Below are 19,618 nucleotides of genomic sequence, written 5' to 3'. Positions count from 1 at the left end.
GCTGCGGACGTCCTAACGCCAGCCCCGGCCGCTGCGGACGTCCTAACGCCAGCCCCGGGCGCAGCGGACGTCCTAACGCCAGCCCCGGGCGCAGCGGACGTCCTAACGCCAGCCCCGGGCGCAGCGGACGTCCTAACGCCAGCCCCGGGCGCAGCGGACGTCCTAACGCCAGCCCCGGGCGCAGCGGACGTCCTAACGCCAGCCCCGGCCGCTGCGGACGTCCTAACGCCAGCCCCGGGCGCAGCGGACGTCCTAACGCCAGCCCCGGGCGCAGCGGACGTCCTAACGCCAGCCCCGGCCGCTGCGGACGTCCTAACGCCAGCCCCCTAACGCCAGCCCCGGGCGCAGCGGACGGCCTAACGCCAGCCCCGGGCGCAGCGGACGGCCTAAGGCCAGCCTACGTTAGTAATATTTTCAGGGGAAAACTAGGGAGTACCTAATCATCCCAAAAACAGGGCATACAATTTTTCCAGAGAGGACCCCATAAGATCCCATAAACACCTGATGGTCACAGACCCTCCCCTGTTATACCAACAGTGAACGTTGTAATAATAAGCTCCGCCTTCTCTTAGTTAGAGCACCTTTGACTTACCTTCCTGTCACTACCCAATCCGTCCCGAAAGCACGATCCGTCCTGCGCATGCGCGAACAGATATACATCCGGGTGTCCATAAATAATGTAATGATGGTACTAAAATCACTTATTTCTATACATAACTCATTAAAGAATGCTAATACACATCTGTAAAAATGTTTTATGGCTTCTGTGAGACAATTTTGATGCTTTTTACATTTTCTTTGTTAAACTGTTTCTCTGACGTTATCATGGGACATGCTCAGAGCAGTCCGGCTAAATATGATTAAACCATGTTTATCTGCATTTTAGTTGTTTCCTTCTTTAGATTACGCGCTATATACGTTAAGGTTAAAACAAAATGAAAACATAAAACTCAAAAAGACTAGATTTATGTTTAAGTTAGATCCAGGAAGTAGCGTAGGATCACATTTCCATTGGAGATCAGGGACAGAGGGGTAAAACAGAAAGGATTTTAAGGCATTTATTTTCTCAGGAAATAAATTATTAACCTTTGACACATTAAAATTTAGTGCACTTACTATTTTTGGGGAGGGAAAAACGTCATTTAGGCGTTTTTAACAAAATAAAATCGAGGGCGACCAGGATGTATATTTGGATGCGCAAATGACGGCTCAATAACTCCTGCAGCGGCCATCTGGTTAATCATGTCCATTGCTGCTTGCCTTTTGGCGCATGCACAGGACGGATCTGATGGACACAACTGAACCACGCTAAGCTGGTACTAGTTCATCAGTAGGGGTCGGCACGGTTCAAATCTGGCTCAGTTCTCAGATAAAGAGTTGATGAGCAGACCCATCATCTCCTTACACTCAGCCAACGTAATCATGAAACTTCAGACATTCATAGAAATCCTAGCTTCCCTACCGTGCCGCACGATTTCCAGTAATGATGCTGCTTAGCAGTGTGATGAACCTTGACGTCTGTCATTGTTTTTCTGCCTCTGGAAGCCCTGATTAGACTATCGTTTGTCGTATCCACTTCCCAAAAGCCGACTCTGTCAAGTACATTCACCAAAGGCTGCCTTCTTCACTTGACTCTCTGCAAACTTCCTGAATGTTACGGACGCTGCCATGTTGGCTCCTTGTTTAACTCTAGAGAGCAGTAGTACTGTAGATCGCCACTAGGAGGCGAGGAACCGTGCTAACGTGAGGTGTAAACGGTTGTAAGGAACTGAGCTCGGCACGGATCGGTTTTCAGAGGGTAGTGTAATTTGAGCTTTTGACTTGGACGCCGCTTTATTTATCTCTTGGTGTTACTCCTTCAGGGATATTCTGGGTCCAGTAGCTTAGTTCAAAGATTTAAAGCAAAATGCCATTAAAGATAAAAATACGACAGACAATATTAAGAGTGTATAAAGTACAAAAAGCATAAAAAAATTAAGTTTTAATGTCCTGGAATATGTTTCCCTTTTTATTTGGGTTATTGCAGAGATGTACTGACCTTCTACTTCCTCCTCCTGGAGCAGACGTATCATGAAGTCCCCCATAGTTCTCCTTTTTGACTATATTTCCTTTTATTTTAATACAATCTGTGTGGTTTGTGGTTTTATTTCTTCATGCAAACTGAATCATGTGTAATAGTCTGTTCTTTATCGACAATCCTGTTTCCTATTTTGATATTTAACAATGGACTATGATGGCATATTAATACTTATATTTAATTTTACTTTGTCCTTCTACCTCATCAGATATAAATACTTTTTATTATGCATCGCTTTTTGGAATTTTTTTATTTCGAGTTTTTAAAGGACAAAGGATGCCCATGTCTGCCTCCTTCACTGCAATAAATATTTAGATCAGTTAAATTTTGTAGGAGGAAACGTGTGCGGTGTCTGAAGAGCATTTCTGAGCTGTTATGTACAGAGTAATATCACTGCCGATATAAAGACATATGGACGTGTCTACATTTGTTGCTGTTGTGGTCTTGAAGGATGTAATAAGTTTTAAGACACACCAATCATCTCGTTATAACGAAAAAATGGCTTTTCACCACCATGAAAAATTATCAGAAGGACACGCCCCCTCTGGGCTTCCGTATTTAAGTCAATAAATGAGCGTGAATTTGGGATTAATCCGATCAGTGGGAATAAAAGCTTAGCAGTATTAGCTTTACCAACTACAAGAGCTAATCCCAAATTTACATTTTAAGGTGGTTGATAAACAATCCTTTAGGTTCATTACTGCCACCACCTGGCAGGGAGTGTTACGGCTTCATCAGGTTTGCAGATTCTTGTTCATTTCTGATTCGAGTTTTGAGCCGTGTTCATTACTTTTAAACCCGTAAAATGAGACATTTACACGCTCTGACGTCTACAGATCCATTTTTGAGTTTTTTTACTGCACACAGCTGAAATGGATGAAAGGGAGATTCTGAGTTTCTGCTCTGATCGATTCGGCATCAGCAAATATGCACCTTATTTCTCTGGTGCTTTGTGTGAATTCAGTTCCTCGTTTGTTTCTAGTGTAAACAGTTTGTGTTCTGCAAAGTAAATACGGGTGAGAAGGATGTGGGAACATCAGCTCGTAAACCTCACATCAGAAACCCTCTTCATACCAACTGAATCTGGTTGCATACTGATGCATCTTTAGTTAGCCACGTCCAGCTAACTGATACACACAAGAACACAAGTAGAGGTCCAAGTTGATTTGCTGTTTTTAATTGAGCTTTCTATGCCTTTTAATTGCATAGGTTGAGTTCCGTCCGCAACAAATTCTCCCAGAAAATTGGAAGAAAGGTGTTTATTTTTTATTTTTTTCCATTTCTTTCAGAAGAAACTGGACAACATTCCCGGTAATGGATAATATTTTGGAGGACTGGGATAATTCCATTGATAAGTCAGCTAACTATATCCACCAGGCTACATAAGGAGAGATCTTTATGAGATACACACAGTGACACAAATTAAGAATTGATATCATTTATTAAGTGGATGTAATACAAATCTAGATTAATGAATAAATATTTGTCACAAAACTTTCAAAGTAACAACCGTGTTGAAACTGTGTTTCCACATAGGGAACAGCAGCTATATCTAGTTCAGTTTTCCTCGTCGCATTTGGAAACAGAGTACAAGTATTGAAGCCTTTGCTAAACCAAGAAGATTTCTCAGATTTGTGAGAATCATATTAAGATCCTGAACCCCGCCTCCAGGTTTTTACTGGATCTGGGGCTGCTTAACCGTTTATAGGCCAAGTTACCATTTTGGATGCCTCTAAGGTATGTTGGACCAAAAAAAATTGTTTTTCCATGAATTTCTTATAGAAACACTTTTGTTATTTTTCTTAACATATTCGGGCAAGTTGGCGTTTCTTGTTATTGCATTGACATTTTTTTTCTCCATCAAAATATCCCTATTTTATGAATGTTATAAAGGTAATAAAGTTTTGTCCTGATTCCAAAAGTATTTCACTGCAGTGAGTGCACTATAAAGGGTTTAGGCCATATATATTCACAGAAAGAACCAAAACTTCCCAGTAAATTTGACCTTCAAGCTTCCTGCACCTGGAAAAAACATCCAGAAGAAACTTCCAAACCTGTTTTGTTGTGTATTGAACTATTTTAGATGGTAGATGTTGGTTCTGACTCACCGTTTACTTCCAGTCATCAAAGGTTGGGCTGATGTTCCTCATTTCAGACGGGTAAAGTGGAGCACATTTCTCTGCCAGAACTGATTAGATTAAACATACCTAAGCAACATACCCTGTCTGTTAATAATAGATCTACATCATTTAAATAATAAAAAAAGAAGATAAAAAAAATAATAGATCTACATCATTTAAATAATTAAAAAAAGAAGATAAAAAAAATAATAGATCTACATCTCGGTTAATTGGAAATCAGAAGAGTTTCTGCCCTTTTGAACTTCAAAACTTTTTGCACTTCAAAAAAAATTTCATTCAAATAAAAAAAATTGAATTTCAATTTTTTTTCACTTCAATAAAGAAAAAAAAAAGAAATTTATTAATGGGGTAAATTTTTTTTCTTTTTTTGCATTTGCGCAATATTTTTCTTTTTTTTTTTTTTTTGATTTGAACAAGTTTTTGGGAATTGAATGATTAAGATATAAATGTCCTACCCATGTATGGCCCAATCACAAAATAGATCCCTTTATCCAAAACATTTTCAACAATAAGAAAAAGTGTTCAAATGCAATTTTTTGAGTCTCAAATATTTTATTTGCATTCAAAAACTATTTTCTATGATTGAAAACGTTTATCTTTTCATTGAAGTTACTTTTTTATTGATTCTGTTGTTTGTTTGTTTGTTTGCAGCAACTTCTTTTTTGATTGAATAATAAAGACACAAATGTCCTACCCATTATATGGTCCTTCTATCAAATAAAACATTTTCAATCAAAGAAAAGCAGTGCTCAAATGTATTTTTTTGAGTCTCAAATATATTTTTGCATTCAAATACTATTTTTCTTTGATTGAAAAGTTTTTTTTTCATTGAAGTGAAGATTTTTCTAATTGAAAATATAATTTTTGATTAACCTTTTTTTTTGATTGAATAATAAAGAAACAAATCTACCTTCATAGTAAAGGACGGAAAATTATGTTTTTATTTATTCAGTCAGTTTTGAATAGAGCTGGAACAATAAATGGCTATAATACGATTTACTTATTTTTTTTTTAAATCCAGCGCATTTATCATCCATCTTTTGAAAAAATAGTTTTCATACAAGAAAAAGGCCACTTGTTAATCAATCATTCGTTACTCAATAAGACCAGTTAACTTTAGATTTATTTATTTATTGATTTGCGTTTGAACGTCTGCCTTTGTTTTTGAACATGGTATGCTAGCAAGGCGTGCTAATGTTAGCACCTAGTTTCTCTCTGTTTTTTTTTCTGTCAGGTTTTAACAGAAGCGCAACACCAACAAATTTTGTTTGAATGTGAAAAAGTCACATTTCTTGGTCTGGCTCTTCCTCCTGACGGCTCTTTGACTCCATAGCAGAATTTAACGAAACCTGGAGGAAGTTCAATAATCCAGATGCTTGAATCTTTTCAAACCCCAATTAGTGTTTAAATGGAGCAAACTGTGAGCCTTCCTCCTCCTCTTCCTCCTACACATCCATTTCAGCCAGTTAGACTGATGTTTATTGTTGCAACCATGACTTGTTTCCATGATACACACTCAACAGGTCAGCATTTTTCCTGTTGACAGAAGCAATACCTGACTGATGGAGTCAGGCCGTCCCTGACAGCTTTTAGTTTTCCTTCACCATCAACCCGCGTTAAACTCTGAACTACGGAGGAAAAGTAGTTTCCTGACTGGAGAAAACAGAAGGACCCGTCTGAGCGATGATGATGATGATGGTACACACAGCAGCGCTCTGTGTGTACCATCATTGAACCAACAGATAAACTAACAGAAATAAACACAAAGCGGTTTGTTCACTGACAGCTGAGAGAAACAATGGCTTTAATTAGGGCTGAAACAATTATCGGATTAATCATAATCGATTTATTAAAAATAATCAACTAAGTAATTGTTTAATGGTTAACTGGACTATAGAGACTAAAACATGTCTTTAGCTGACAGAGCGACCCACTTACAGCAGGAAATATACCAAGATTGTAAAAAGAAATGAAAGTTTTGCATTCAGTATTTTAAAAAAAATCTAATGGTTTTTTTTATGTTCTATCCTACGACGGAGTATTAGTGCCAGGCTAGAGATGTTTTTCTTTTTCTATTTCGAGAATAAAGTCGTAAAAAAACTCATCGGGGTCAGAAGAAAGAAAATCATCAACCAGTAAAGGTCCGGAGACTTTTTTAATTATAATCTGTTACTTTAAACAGAATATAACACTGAAATAAAATTAGCTTTTTATGCATCCATGTTATACATTGAATTTTTTTATAAAAATATATAAAAAATAGAACATTTTTCCATTTTAAAATTGTTTTTGAAGTACAGAACAACAATCGTTCAGTTTGGTTTATAGACAATTTCCTGATTCCCATATTTTCTCAAACACCTGAACTGAGCGTTTGTTATTTTTCTTTCTTTTTTCTGTCTTAATGTTGGCAGGGGGCTTTATGCTGCCCTACAAGGCTTTAAACCTGGTTTGAATGGAGACTAAGCCGTTCTAAAGCACATATCAAGGAGCTCATTTTGAGCCTGGATCCAGATTTATTTTTGATTCTGTTCATGGTGGAGAATCCTGCTTCACAGCAGCAGGTTGAGCCAAACATCCTCTAATGTTCAGGGTCATCTTTGAGCACCATTTCACTTTTCTTTCACCAGTTCACCACAGTTCTTCCAGCAGTCCACACTTTCTCTGCTCTCTTTTTCTCATCATCTTCTCCTTCTTTCCCATCGGCCGGCTTACCGCAGGTTTGCCTGCTGTGTCTAAAAGTAGCAGCAGCAGCAACCCAGTCAGGTTGGGTCCGGATTAGCCAGCAGGAGGGTCTGGATCCGGACCGCCGTCCGCTAATCTGTGACCTCTGCACTGCGCGAATAAAGTTATATTTTATGGCAACTCTTCCAAGAAGCCCTTTCTTCCCTAAAATGAGGAATGTGGAGCATCATCTGAAGTTATACTTTATCATCAGTTTGACAAATCAGGAAATCTTTTAGCAGCAGCATCAAACTGGGCAGGATGTCAAAGTGGACTCGGGTTGCTGATTGGTGGAGCTGGTTAGCCGTCATCTGCTGGGCGGAGCTCCAAGCTTTCTTTCTGAAACGGGTTGTGGTTTGATGAATTTCTCATAATATTAAAACTTTATTATCGTAGAAGTACGATTTTATTCTCAAAAAAATATATAAATAAATAAAAATATCTCAAGCCTGGCCCTAATACTCCATCCTACTATCCAAAACTCATCAAGTGGAAACTTTTTAGAGTCACCTGGTTTAATTTAATAAAAAATGTTCTTTAAGGAATTTCCTGCTATCCAATTATTAATTTAAAAAAATCAAGATAATAATAGGTTCACAAAATAATGGTTATATGCAGCCCTATCTGTGAAATCTGATATTGGACGTTCTGAAGCTTCCTGTCTTCTTCTCCTCACTGTCTCCATGTCTACAGGCTCTGGACGACTGAGGCACCATGAAGAGGTTCAAGCGACACGGCCACGAATCGCAGAGGGATCGCCTCAAGCATGAGCTCTTCCAGTTCACCAAGGTAAGCCCAGTCCTTCCTAGGCGGGTCAGGAGGAGTTTCATCATTTTCTAAGGTGTTTGCTGATGGAAAAGGGTCTAAATGATTATTGGATATATGGGATAAATGGAGACGATGGGAAATTATTCATTTCCATGATTGTGATCAGTTTGTTTGAACGTTTGCGAGGATCTTCATACATCACTGAGCTCCGTTCATCTGCAGCAAAGGAAAACCTTCCAACAGGATTCCATCTTTGACAGAAGATAGGTGTTTGGATTTATATATCCTAATTTTCCACATTATTAACGTAGATTAACTCTTTCAGACTCCTATGTGTACATTTCTGACCCCATATTTACCGTTTATAAGAAAATGTTCTGAAACTGTTGCAGAAATAAATCCACCCAATAAATCCCAGGCTCCTAGATCCAGAATATAACCCAGAATATTTTAGTCAGGGTTGTAAAACAGGAAGTTGGGCTAAAATTCCAACGATAACAAAAAATAAAAATAAAAAGGTTTGGATAAGAAATCAAAAAGCTCCTGCAGTTATATTTCACACTGCTGGACTGATTTCTAAAAATTATTCAGGGAAATCAGAGGCCTGAACCCAGAAGCGGGATTATTGCTTCATGGTTCAGGCTGTAATGTTTCTGTGAAATGGATCATTGATCCTGTAGCGATCAGGCTGAAACAAAAGTTTCGTTTCAGTAGAAAATACATGGAGGTATTTCTGTATATTCAGGGCTGAACTTTAAAACAGCAGAGCCGATTTTTACCGTTTGTCCCTCTGACTTCTGCCACAGCGCAGAAATCAGGAGGATTTCCCTCAGTCTGATCACTTCCTGTATCAAGATGATACAATCATCAGCTTCCAGCTTTATTGGAGCTTAAATATTATAGAATAAAGAAGTCCATCTGAGGCCGCTGTCACACCTTGGCGATTTATCCAGTGTCTGCCGAACGTCCCAGAATCTCCTAAAACGTTGGCATACGCTTAACTTTCTATATGTTTCTATTCTGGGCGTATAAATAGAGTATTCGTAACAAGTCCAGAACTTCTGTCCAACGACAGCCTAACTTCTGCATAACGCACGGCAGCGTAATGCCCAGGAAATGGTGCACAGACATAATTTCCTGGGCATTACGAAGCATCAGTTAAAGCTGCTCCCCTCAGGCGCATCACTACTTTTATGCAGACCAGAGGCGCCCGGCCTGCTTAAAAAGATGTCTTTGATTACAGTATTAACCTATCTGCTGTTTACCGCCCGCCCCAAAAAAAGAATATATTAAAAGAAATAGAAGGTTTTTAGTGGCAGCAGATTGAGCGTCATGTCTGCTAGGATCCATCACTCCCACCTTCTGGCTCACCCTATGATGGGGATGAACCAAAACGCTGCCAATACGCCATTATACAGTAGCTGGAAGTTAGAAACACGTTCAGCGCTCATCTGGAACACGTCAGAAACGTTGATATGCGTTGGAGAGAAGTTCTTGATAAGTTACGCAGAAGTTACTCAGAGGTTTAGGATAAAGGTTTTAATCTGTTACTGTGTAAATGAGTTTGGCTGTAATTTAAGGACAGATTCTAATATATCTGCAGGGTGGGGACTGTAAATCTGATAGGATTTTAATTTTTAAATTGATGTTTTGCACAATATGCTTAACTAACAGTTTTTTTTGTTGAATATAAGAGATTTTGCAGATATATTTTTTTATAAATATATTGTTTAGATTTACTTATATCTTTCTACCCTTTACAATAATAATAAAAAAAAGCAAAAAATGAAAAAGAAAGTTTTAAAAGTTCGGTATTCATTCTTTTCCTTCTTTGTGTGTCAACTGTCACGTTTGCTAAGCCTCGAAAGGCTGGATCTGTTTCAAACCTGGACCCGGTCCAGGTAGACCGCGTCCTTGGAAGACGCAGCCCATAAATCTGAATTCAGTCAATACCTGCTGCCTCTACCTGCTCATCCAGGAGGAGAGAATCCTACAATCTGTTTAAGATTAAAGTTCTCTTCAGTGCCAGTTGGATTTCTGACCTGAAGCAAATATTTAAACGATGATGTAACGTCAGGAATGAGAAAGGATTTAGTTGTAAACACCTGTTTGCCTTCGAAGGATGTTTCCTGATGCTTTAGATCTTTGTCATAAATCTAAAATGCATAGGGACGCATTTATTCATTTATTTTGGTTTTGCAATTATATAAAAATTTTCTGGGAAGGAATTCACCTAATGATACCAGAGATCACTGGTTAACAGTTCTCACTAACCTCCCCCATTCTGTCTTTTTAATCATGCTCCAGACACTCTATTTAACGCAGATGCTAAACATTTGCTTGTAATCCTCCTATTTCTGTCCAATAAATGTGTAATATGGAGATGGGCTGCATCACAGGCCCCTACTGTTGATATGTGGATATCACTCATTCCTGCTATTGCCTCAGTCAAAAAATTGACCCGGATCTTCATCAAAACCGGATAAATTCTGGAGGATCTTGCACCTGCTGAGACTGTAAATAGTTTTTTTCTCTTCTCTGTCCTCTCCTTTTTTACATTCAGTAAATCACCGATTGGGCTGACTGACTATTTACGCTGTATATATGTTTTTATGTGGTCACTGCCGTGCTCCTTGTTGATTTGGGAAGTGTTGGTTTTGTTTACTTTTGTTGATGTTTACATAAAGATATGAAAATCAATAAAAAAGAAATCAGGTGTAATATAGACTGTAGGGCAGCCTCGTTTGGATTATCTGTGCTGCTCTTCCTCCATCTTTACTGTCCTTGTCTGTTTGCTGTCCTGTGCAGACGGTGGAGCATGGATTCCCCCACCAGCCCAGCGCTCTGGGCTACAGCCCTTCTCTTCAGCTCATGGCCATTGGGACTCGCTCTGGAGCCATCAAACTGTATCCTCTCATTGAAGCCTGAGACTAAAGGCTGCTGTTCACAGCCAGCCTGTAGGAGAGTCGGCCGCCTTTATTAAAGGGGCCGTATATGAGAGCAGAGAAGCTGCAATCATGGAAAATAAAAGCAGGAAAGGTTCTGAGATAAAATGCTAATTCTGTTTTTCAGATTTAGGATTTGCTTTTTCTAAAATAGTGTTTCACAATTTACGTTCACTTTATTTCCATCCTATGACGACAGCTAGCTCCTGACCAATCGACGTGTTGTTGCTAATGTCCAGCGGACCAATAAACCTTTGCCTTCAGTAGTGAAGAGAAGGAGCTGTGGAAAATGCAGTTTAAATTTAATGCAATTAGTAAATCTGTATCTGGAAAAGAAAAGTAAAATTAAAGAATATGAAATCATTAAAAAAAATAATTAGATAGATATTAAGAAATAAAAAATAAAAAATCAGAGAAGACGGTTAAGTTGATCTAAAAACACTCATAGAATAAGAATAATTTAAAAACTTTAATTCTGGGGAAACACGTTTGCTTGTAACAACATTGGAACAAAATTAACTCCATACAGGTGAATATTAGCCGATCCCAGGGGACGACAAGCTGCTGTTGATAAACATAGCTGCTGGTAAAGATCTGCCTTTATTTGTTTATTAGGTGGCAAATAACAAAATATGTTAAAAATGTAGAGATTTCTATTTTTCATCAAAATGATAGCGCTACATTCCAAGAAATTTAAAATCAATCCACTGGACTTTGTTTCCAAGTTTGAAGACGTTTCTCTTCCATCCAGGAAGCTTTTTCAATTCAAAACGTCAGAAATAGCATTTAGTTCCAGGTTTTATACAGCAGCACAACAAAACCTGGTTTTAGTTTAGAAAACATGCAAAATGAAACGGATGAATGGGTCCACCCCTTTGGAATGGAGGTTGTTTAAAAAGTAGACAGGGTGTCTGCCTCACGGACTAAAACTGGTAGTTGGTTCCACAGGAGAGGAGCCTGATAACTAAAAGATCTGCCTCCCATTCTACTTTTAGAAATTCTAGGAACCACTAGTAAACCTGCAGATTGAGAGCGAAGTGCTGTGTTAGGAACATAAGGAACAATCAGATCTCTGATATAGGTTTCCAGTGAATCCAGTCTGTCCTTAACTGGAGCTCAGCTACGGAGCCCCTGGAGTGGAGTTCATGGGTCTCCATGATGAGAACGCCGCCGTTACCCAGGTGTTCTTCATGCCCCATCAGGTACAGTAAGTGGAGTTAGCTCAGACGGCGTTCTCAGCTGCCGCCTCTGAGCCGTGTTTTTATTCTCCCTTCAGGTTGAGCTGGTGACTCTGCTGGACGACAACAGTCTGCATATGTGGACTTTACGGGGCCACAAGGGACTCTCGGAGCTTCTGGAGATCGGCCGCTTCATGCTGACCGGACCCCCTGGGTACAGACAGAATCTGAAGCCGCTCTCTGAGGAGGGAGGAGCAGGAAGTGATGGCCCTTATGTGAGCTCTCTGTCTGTGTCTCAGGGCCCCGCCCAGCGTGACGAGGGTGACTGCTGTCCTGGCTCACTCCTCGGGAGAGCTGCTTCTGCTGGGGACAGAAGGTGGACATGTGTTTGTGGTCGAGGTCCCAGGATTCAGGGAGATGGAGGAGAGGAACATCAGCCTGGATCAGGTCACCAGCTGGTAGGTTCAGTCGGAGCTTCAGTCGAGTGTTATCACAGCTCAGCAGCTCGTTTACACGCATGATGTCATAAAACCTTCATCCTGGAGACAAATCTGCGTCTGAAGGTGGTGGAAACGGTGAGCCACGCTGAGGGCGGAGCTTCATTCCTTCGTTTTTCACCTCATTCTGAAAACCAGACTTAGATACCCAATCCTGACTCAGCTTAGGATGAACATACTGGGATCACTGGGTGTCACCAAACAGACGCCTCGCCTCCTTAACCCTTTATAGGCCAAGTTACGGTTGATCACTTAATAAGATCTTATCCTGGATTCCAATCACACTATTGGCTTGACATTTAAATTTTCAAAGTATTTCACTGAGTGCCCTATAAAGGGTTAATGCCGCTGATGCAGACGGGATCGACTTACAAGGAGTTCATTAACCGAGGCCACCGTGAACGTTTACCAAGCCTTCACTGAGAGATTAAATCCATTAACTGTCACCTTTCCTGTCATCATACACTTTATTTCCAGAGATAAATCCAGATTAAATGAGATACTTAATCAGTTAGATGTCTGACATTTTAAATAACTGCCAGTTTATACACTAATGATGAAAATGTTGTGAAATACGTCTTAGTGTAGTTCCAGTCTGAAGATCTTAGTCATAGTTTTAGTTCCATGAACTGTTTTTAATTCAGATTTAGTTTGATTTTTATCTGGAAGAATCTTACTTGGACTATAAAAATCCCTGAATAGCTCAGGCGATGAAAGGAACAGTTTGTTCTCATGTTTAGCTCTTTCAATAACGCCAGCGGTGAGACGCGCACCTGTAGGCCTAAATACATAAACCTCACTCCAAACCGCAGCTTCAACTGATCTTTATTTCAAAAAGATTTAGGCTCTAAAAATCTGGGTCAGATTTTATAGTTAAAAGGAAAAGTAAGAATTTATTTGAATTTAGTGTCAAACAATAAAAAAATAAAAACATTAACTTTCGTGGCGATCACTGAGTCTGGGAGCGGCCATTTTTGCCCAAATATTATAACCCCTCCCTCCTGCCATCTTCCAGCAGTGACGTCACGGTGCGGTAAGCCTAGCGCCATTCTCCCCGCTTTACAAGCTAAATCAATGGGAACTACTAGACACATCTGCAATCAACAACAATTATTGAAGATTTCCAGAGGACTTCACCATTGAAATTCACCAGAGCTATAGTGAAACTGACAATGCCCACGTGCATGGCAGCTGGATGCTGGAATACATCGGGTACAGTAGTAGCCATTCAAAATGTCCCCACTTTCCCTGGCTGGTCGCCTACAATTCCTTTTTAAACATAAATTTTTGCAATAAAGTATTCTTTCTGTCATGATTTGCGGACATTAAGATTTAAAGAGAAGCACCATCTCCTGCTCAGACCCTGTAATTCAGTGAAAGGGTGGAGTTAGAGTAAAAAAATTATGCAAAAGGGGGTCACCGCAGTGGCTGAAGGTTGGAGGGGATTCTGTTGGGAGCTGCAGGGAGGTGGGCTGCCATTCGGCTTGCGTTTGACTGGGAAGGGCCACTTTGAATGACTGCTACTGTAAAAGTGAAAATAAAGAGTTATTCCACCTTTCTGATTCCTGATCCTCCACGGACGGGTTCGTCGTTGGATCGCCAACTTCAAGAGACAAACACCAGATACAGCACTGGGACTTGATCAACAGCCGATACCGCACTGTGACGTCACTAACCAGTAGGTGGCAGTAGTGTTCTTTGACAAACATGGACGCCTCCAGTAAAGCACATTCAAATGAGAATTACTCTGAATTAAAAACACTGATCATTTATTGAACAGGATGGAATAATTTTACATTTAAAGTAATTTCAGATGTTTGAATTCTGAATATGGCCGGACTTCTCCTTTAAACAAGTTAAATAATAATGTAAGCAAAGCTCAGTTCCAATTAAGAAGGTTCTTTTCTAGAAAGTAAAATTCATGCTGAACGTTTCAGGGAGGATTTTCTTCTGTTTTCATTAGAACTGCAGCTTCCTCCTCCTCTGCCTCGGCTCAAGGCAGACAAACCGTCTCTGAGGCCTTTTATTGGCTAAAGCAATTTTTTAATCACCAAACAAAGAGAAACATATGTTGTTAATATTTGCTACATTATTTCATTTCATTAAACTTATATGCAGCTTATTGTGTTTTTATGTATCGTCATTTGGGGCATAATCAGTGCCGTGATGCTTTCTGTCACTCCTGGGGCCCCGTGGTGCTGAATTTAACAAAGACGCAGTTTAAACTGAACCTAGCTCCGAAGCAGTTCGCTAGGTCAATCGCCATGGAAACGGAGTCAGGCCCGAAGCCAGCTTCATGAAAACCAAATGATAAAAGTTTTCTTTCCAAACAGAATTTAATTTTCTTCTGATCTACTTCCTCATCCTTCCTCCGTGTCTCTCTCCGTCTCTCCGCAGCGTTCCAGACGACTACGTCGGTCGCAGGAACCTGGAACACGTTGAAGCCCTGCAGGAGAACCCGGTCAACTCCAACCAGGTTGTTATTGGCTACGGGCGGGGCCTCATGGTCGTCTGGGATTTGGAGCGGCACTGCGCCATCCGCCACATCCCGGCCACGCAGGTAACCGCGTCAGCAGCTCAGCCCACGGCGGTTTGCCTCTGGCAGGCGCTACATTCACGTCAGCATCAAGAAAGCTTCTGCTGCTTCATTTCTGATGCTTGTCCACATTAAGGTCTGACAGGGTTTGCACGGGTCATTAAAAATCATTAAGTCATTAAATTATTAATTTTTAAATTAAGGCCTTAATTGGCATTACAATTCATTTAATTTGATTATCTTGGCACTTAAAATGCTCTATTAAAAAAACAATTTCGTCAGATATAATACGTTTGCACGGAACTACTTCCGGTTGATCGTAAAGCCGTATGTTTGAAAAAGAAGCTCGAGGCAGAAAAAAAACTAGAGAATGGGGAAATGCAAATTTCAACAAAAGTGTCTGGAAAATGAGGAAATCGGGACATGACTGCAGCCTGTCCACGGTAAAGATGACGAATGGTTTTGCCATATTATATATACGAGAGTCATGGGTACTTGTTAATGGCATTAAAATTATTTCGAAAAGCATTAAAAAGCATTAAGTTAGAGTTACATTCCTGTATAAACCCTGTCAGCCGTCTAGTAAAGTGTGTCCAGAAGCTTCTGCTGCTCCTGTGTTCAATGCCAGAGAGCAGCTTTGCTATATTTGCTGTGATCAGCGGGTAAAAAGTAGTTTGAATCTATGTTGAAGTGAGAAAGTCCTCCTGAAAACATGGTCTGTGAAGTCAGTTCATCCAGATTACCACCCTGCCTTCAAAGATTATTTCTGTGTGGGAGCCGCTCAGACCCCCACATACCGGCGCTGCGCTGTCACTGGGAATCCCCAGCAGCAGCTGCCTCAGGCCCGCTCGCCTTCCCGTGGTTTTTCGCTACTGTTCATGGCAGCTGGAAGGAGATATTAGTATTTTTCACATATGTAATCCAAGCTGCAGCCACCAGGATTATAAAAGCGAACATATTTATCCGGCAGGTTTTTACATTTAAAGTTAATTTATTATAACATTTATTAATAACATTAATAACTTGTTTCAGAGGAGTGATCATAGCGCTCTGCATAAACAGCGCTGATGCAGCATCTGATCCTTGTGGGATTTTGAATATTGTAGCAAAAGTTTCCTGAGGAAAATTGGGGCGTACAAAAACTGTACATCCCAAAAGCAGGGGGCACAATTTGTCTTTTTTTTTTGTAAATATCGTACAACGTATGGCCGTACACATTGCTAGCTAAAAGCCTGCTATGACTTCAGTTTAGTTTGATTCAGATGAATGACATATTAGATGTTAGTGTTTTTCAGGTCTGTGCTACAAACTGCAGGCAGCAGGATAATAAAAGCAAACATATTCTGCAGGCAGGTTTCTACATTTGAAGTTAATTTAGGCGTTAATAAACTGTTTCAGAGGATTGATCATAGCGCTCTGCATCAGCAGTGCTGTGTGTGTCTCCCTGCCAGCTCCCAGATCAGCTTCTCTGATTGGTTGACGCGGCGGGTCCACATCACATAAAGTTACATTTTTCCAACTCCAGCAGCTGCTGCTTAAGAAGCGCATCTCTCCTCAGATGCTCAGAAGCTCCAGGTGCGCTGCAGGACCTTTTGATGCACGTCGGTCATTGACTTTGCACATAAAGTGGCTGCTCCTGCTGCTGGAAGTTTGTGCGGTGTGAACGTAACATTAACAGTAGAGTGTTATTCGTCCACAGCAGCTGGAGAGCATGTGGTGGACGGAGGACGGCGGCTCCATCCTCAGCTCGCACAGCGATGGGAGCTACTGCAGCTGGTCTCTGACGGGCGAGGACGACGGCGAGGAAGAGGAGAAATCGGACATCCCATACGGTAAAGAGCAACCCCCCCCTCCCCCCCTTCCTGCCGAACTTGCTGTTTGTTTGAGAGGCTGATCGTTTGTTTGTTCACAGGAAACTTTCCCTGCAAGGCCATCACTAAAATAGTTCAGCTTCCAACAGCTGCTGGGTGAGTCCGCCGTCCTTCAGCGCTTCGCTCAGCTCGCCTCATGCGTTACTCATTAACCTGAATGCAAACTTGTTGTTCAGGCCTCCCTTCCTGCTGTTCAGTGGCGGCATGCCCCGGGCCAGCTACGGGGACAGGCACTGCGTTACGGTGATCCACAGCAAAACGCAGGTGGCCTTCGACTTTACGTCCAGGATCATCGACTTCTTCGTGGTCACGGACGGCCCCGACCACACAGGCAGGCAGAGTTCAACCGCTTCACAAAGGCTGGCCTCATCTTTAGCAGACTGTCCAGCTCATTTAACACTATCGATACTGAAGCTTAGAGTTAGAAAGATGGACCATCAGCTCAGCCTCTGACCACCAATGCACCTCTACGTCACAATACAGCGGATTAAAACATTTTTTAATGCAGATAACAATTATTGTTAGTTAAAATCAAGGCATCATGCAGACCTAAACTGAGCAAAGAGAAAACGCCTTTAAAGTCTGTTTCTGATGGATTTCAACCTTCTGTAGCTTCACTCTTCAAATCTTTTGTTTTATTTCCCTCTGGTTTACAAATAATTACTCAGTCACTGTCAGCTTCATGGACATCATTTCTTTTTCTTTGTTTTTGCTTTGAAAATGATCATGCAGTCAGATTTTGCCCCCTAGGATTATAAATATTCAGTAAGTGATGACGCTATAAAAATATTTTCCTTCCTGATGTCTCACAGTTTTCAGCTCTCAGCATTTTTAGGCTCTTTTTGTCCATAATGACAAACAAAAATAAAGAATTTCAAACTGTATCTTCCATAAAGTAAGTCCTAGTGGGGGTTTAACCCATTGAAATGTATTTCCTTTTCTGAAAAAGAAATGCTATTTAGAAAGGAAACCTTGAAAATCAAAGAAACTTTTGAGGGAAACTGCAGTTTTTTAATGTTTTTTTAACATATATATATATATATACATATATATATATATATATAAAGATAGATAGATAGATAGATACAGAAGATATACAGAAGCGGGCCCCAAAATGAACACGCATCCCATTAAAAGTACAGGCAGAGATAATTTCTCAGAAAATATTTGTGATAAAAATATTTAATATTAAACTAAATGTATATATCTGCATAAGGTATACGTTTTCTTTTAATAAGGGGTCATTAGAACTCCCCCTACCCCAATATAACATGGTTTGACCAGGACAACGGCAGGCTGCAACTTTTAAAATTTGTTTCGCTGCAAACTAAGAATGTCAGTTTTTTAGAAGTCTGGCGCAGAGAAAAAGAAAAGAGAAAAAGGGAAAATAAGACCAAAGGCTTGATGGGTTTTAGGTGGAATGAGGCCCTTTCAGATGGCCAAAAAGACAAGTGTTGTTCTGGGCTCTACCTGGCCTGTGTATATATTATTATTATTTATCTTTTTCAGACTGAGTTTTACAAACTTTATTCTCTTCAGATTGTGTTTCACATTCAGCAGACGTTCACTCTTTACCAATAAAAATGTTGCTTATATCCAGCAGACCAATAGAAACACTCCCTACTCTAGAGCAGAGGTGTCAAGTAACAAAGTACAAATACTTCCTTAATTAAGTAGAAGTTTTGGCTATCTATACTTTACTGGAGTAATTAAATATAATATTCAAAATAGACTCTTTGAGTTTTGTTTCATTTGAGCTCATTTTCATTATGGCCTGTGGTTATTTAAAAAATAAAAATAAAAACCATCAAAATAAATAGTTTAATCCAGACAATTAATTTCTTTGTGGTTGGACTCGGTGTTGCCCCAACTTGTTCTTCACCACATACATTCAAGATGTATTCAAAGTTAAATTTCACACTATTATTTATAAAAGTGAGAAAATGAAGTCTAAGGAAGTTAGCGTCTAGAATTGTAGAAAAATTATCACTTTTACTTTTATACTTTTAAGTTTTTTACTGGAGTAATAAGCTGAATTTGATCCTCTAACTTCTACAAAAGTGTTTTTAAACAGCAGGATTTATACTGGAGGATTAAACATTAAATTAATTGTCTGGATAAAACTATTTATTTTGATGGTTTTTATTTTATTTTTTTTTTAATACCCACAGGCCATAATGAAAATGAGCTTAAATGAAACAAAACTAAAGAGTCTATTTTTAAAATGTAAGGAGTAGAAGGAAAAAGTTTTCTAAAAAATAATTACTCCAGTAAAGTATAGATAGCCAAAACTTCTACTTAATTAAGGAGGTATTTGTACTTTGTTAGAAAAGTAGTTGTAGTTTCGTCAGAAAATGTTTCCTCAGGCTCTGAGATCTGCGGCGTCTCTCTGCAGGAGAGCCCAGTGCTCTGGTGGTCCTGGTGGAGGAGGAGCTGGTTGTTATTGACCTGCAGACGGAAGGCTGGCCCGTCATTGAGACGCCTTACCTGGTGCCGCTCCACAGCTCTGCCATCACCTGCTCCCACCACGTGTCGGCCATTCCTCTCAAACTCTGGGAAAGGATCGCTGCCGCCGGGTCGCTGCAGAACACTCATTACTCTAAAAAGGTTCTCCTTTCTCCATGTTTTTTTCCGCATTTGGTCCAAATCCTGCTAATTTCTACAGATTTTTCCTTTTATCAGACTTTTCTGTGACCTCATGAAGCCTGATGAAAATGCTTTGCTCCTGTGTTCTTGCTAGCCTTGGCCGATAACGGGAGGTCAGAACCTGGCGCCGGATCCTCCGCAGAGGGACCTGTTGCTGACGGGGTCGGTCCATTCGCTCCTAGGAAACCTCACCTGAAACATCGCTGCTGTTTCTAACAGAAGATCTTTTCCTGTT

At 40.2% G+C, this 19,618-nt stretch overlaps 1 protein-coding gene across 1 annotated transcript in view; it reads left to right on the top strand.

Moving 5' to 3' along the window:
• Positions 1-19,618, top strand: part of llgl2 (LLGL scribble cell polarity complex component 2) — a 48,330-nt gene that overhangs the window by 8,632 nt on the left and 20,080 nt on the right. The window contains exons 2-12 of the mRNA XM_038303194.1: positions 7,636-7,731; positions 10,519-10,616; positions 11,776-11,857; positions 11,932-12,047; positions 12,133-12,291; positions 14,728-14,890; positions 16,566-16,698; positions 16,779-16,833; positions 16,914-17,068; positions 19,133-19,344; positions 19,478-19,545. Coding sequence (XP_038159122.1) covers positions 7,657-7,731; positions 10,519-10,616; positions 11,776-11,857; positions 11,932-12,047; positions 12,133-12,291; positions 14,728-14,890; positions 16,566-16,698; positions 16,779-16,833; positions 16,914-17,068; positions 19,133-19,344; positions 19,478-19,545 — 1,316 coding nt within the window. The 5' untranslated portion in view covers positions 7,636-7,656. The remainder of the gene's footprint in view (positions 1-7,635; positions 7,732-10,518; positions 10,617-11,775; positions 11,858-11,931; positions 12,048-12,132; positions 12,292-14,727; positions 14,891-16,565; positions 16,699-16,778; positions 16,834-16,913; positions 17,069-19,132; positions 19,345-19,477; positions 19,546-19,618) is intronic.

Source organism: Cyprinodon tularosa, unplaced genomic scaffold (assembly GCF_016077235.1).
Source record: "Cyprinodon tularosa strain WSP-4 unplaced genomic scaffold, ASM1607723v1 ctg508, whole genome shotgun sequence".
In the NCBI taxonomy this organism is placed as follows: Eukaryota; Metazoa; Chordata; class Actinopteri; order Cyprinodontiformes; family Cyprinodontidae; genus Cyprinodon; species Cyprinodon tularosa.
Note: the sequence above shows the minus strand (reverse complement) of the source record. Positions and strands in the feature narration are given on the sequence as shown.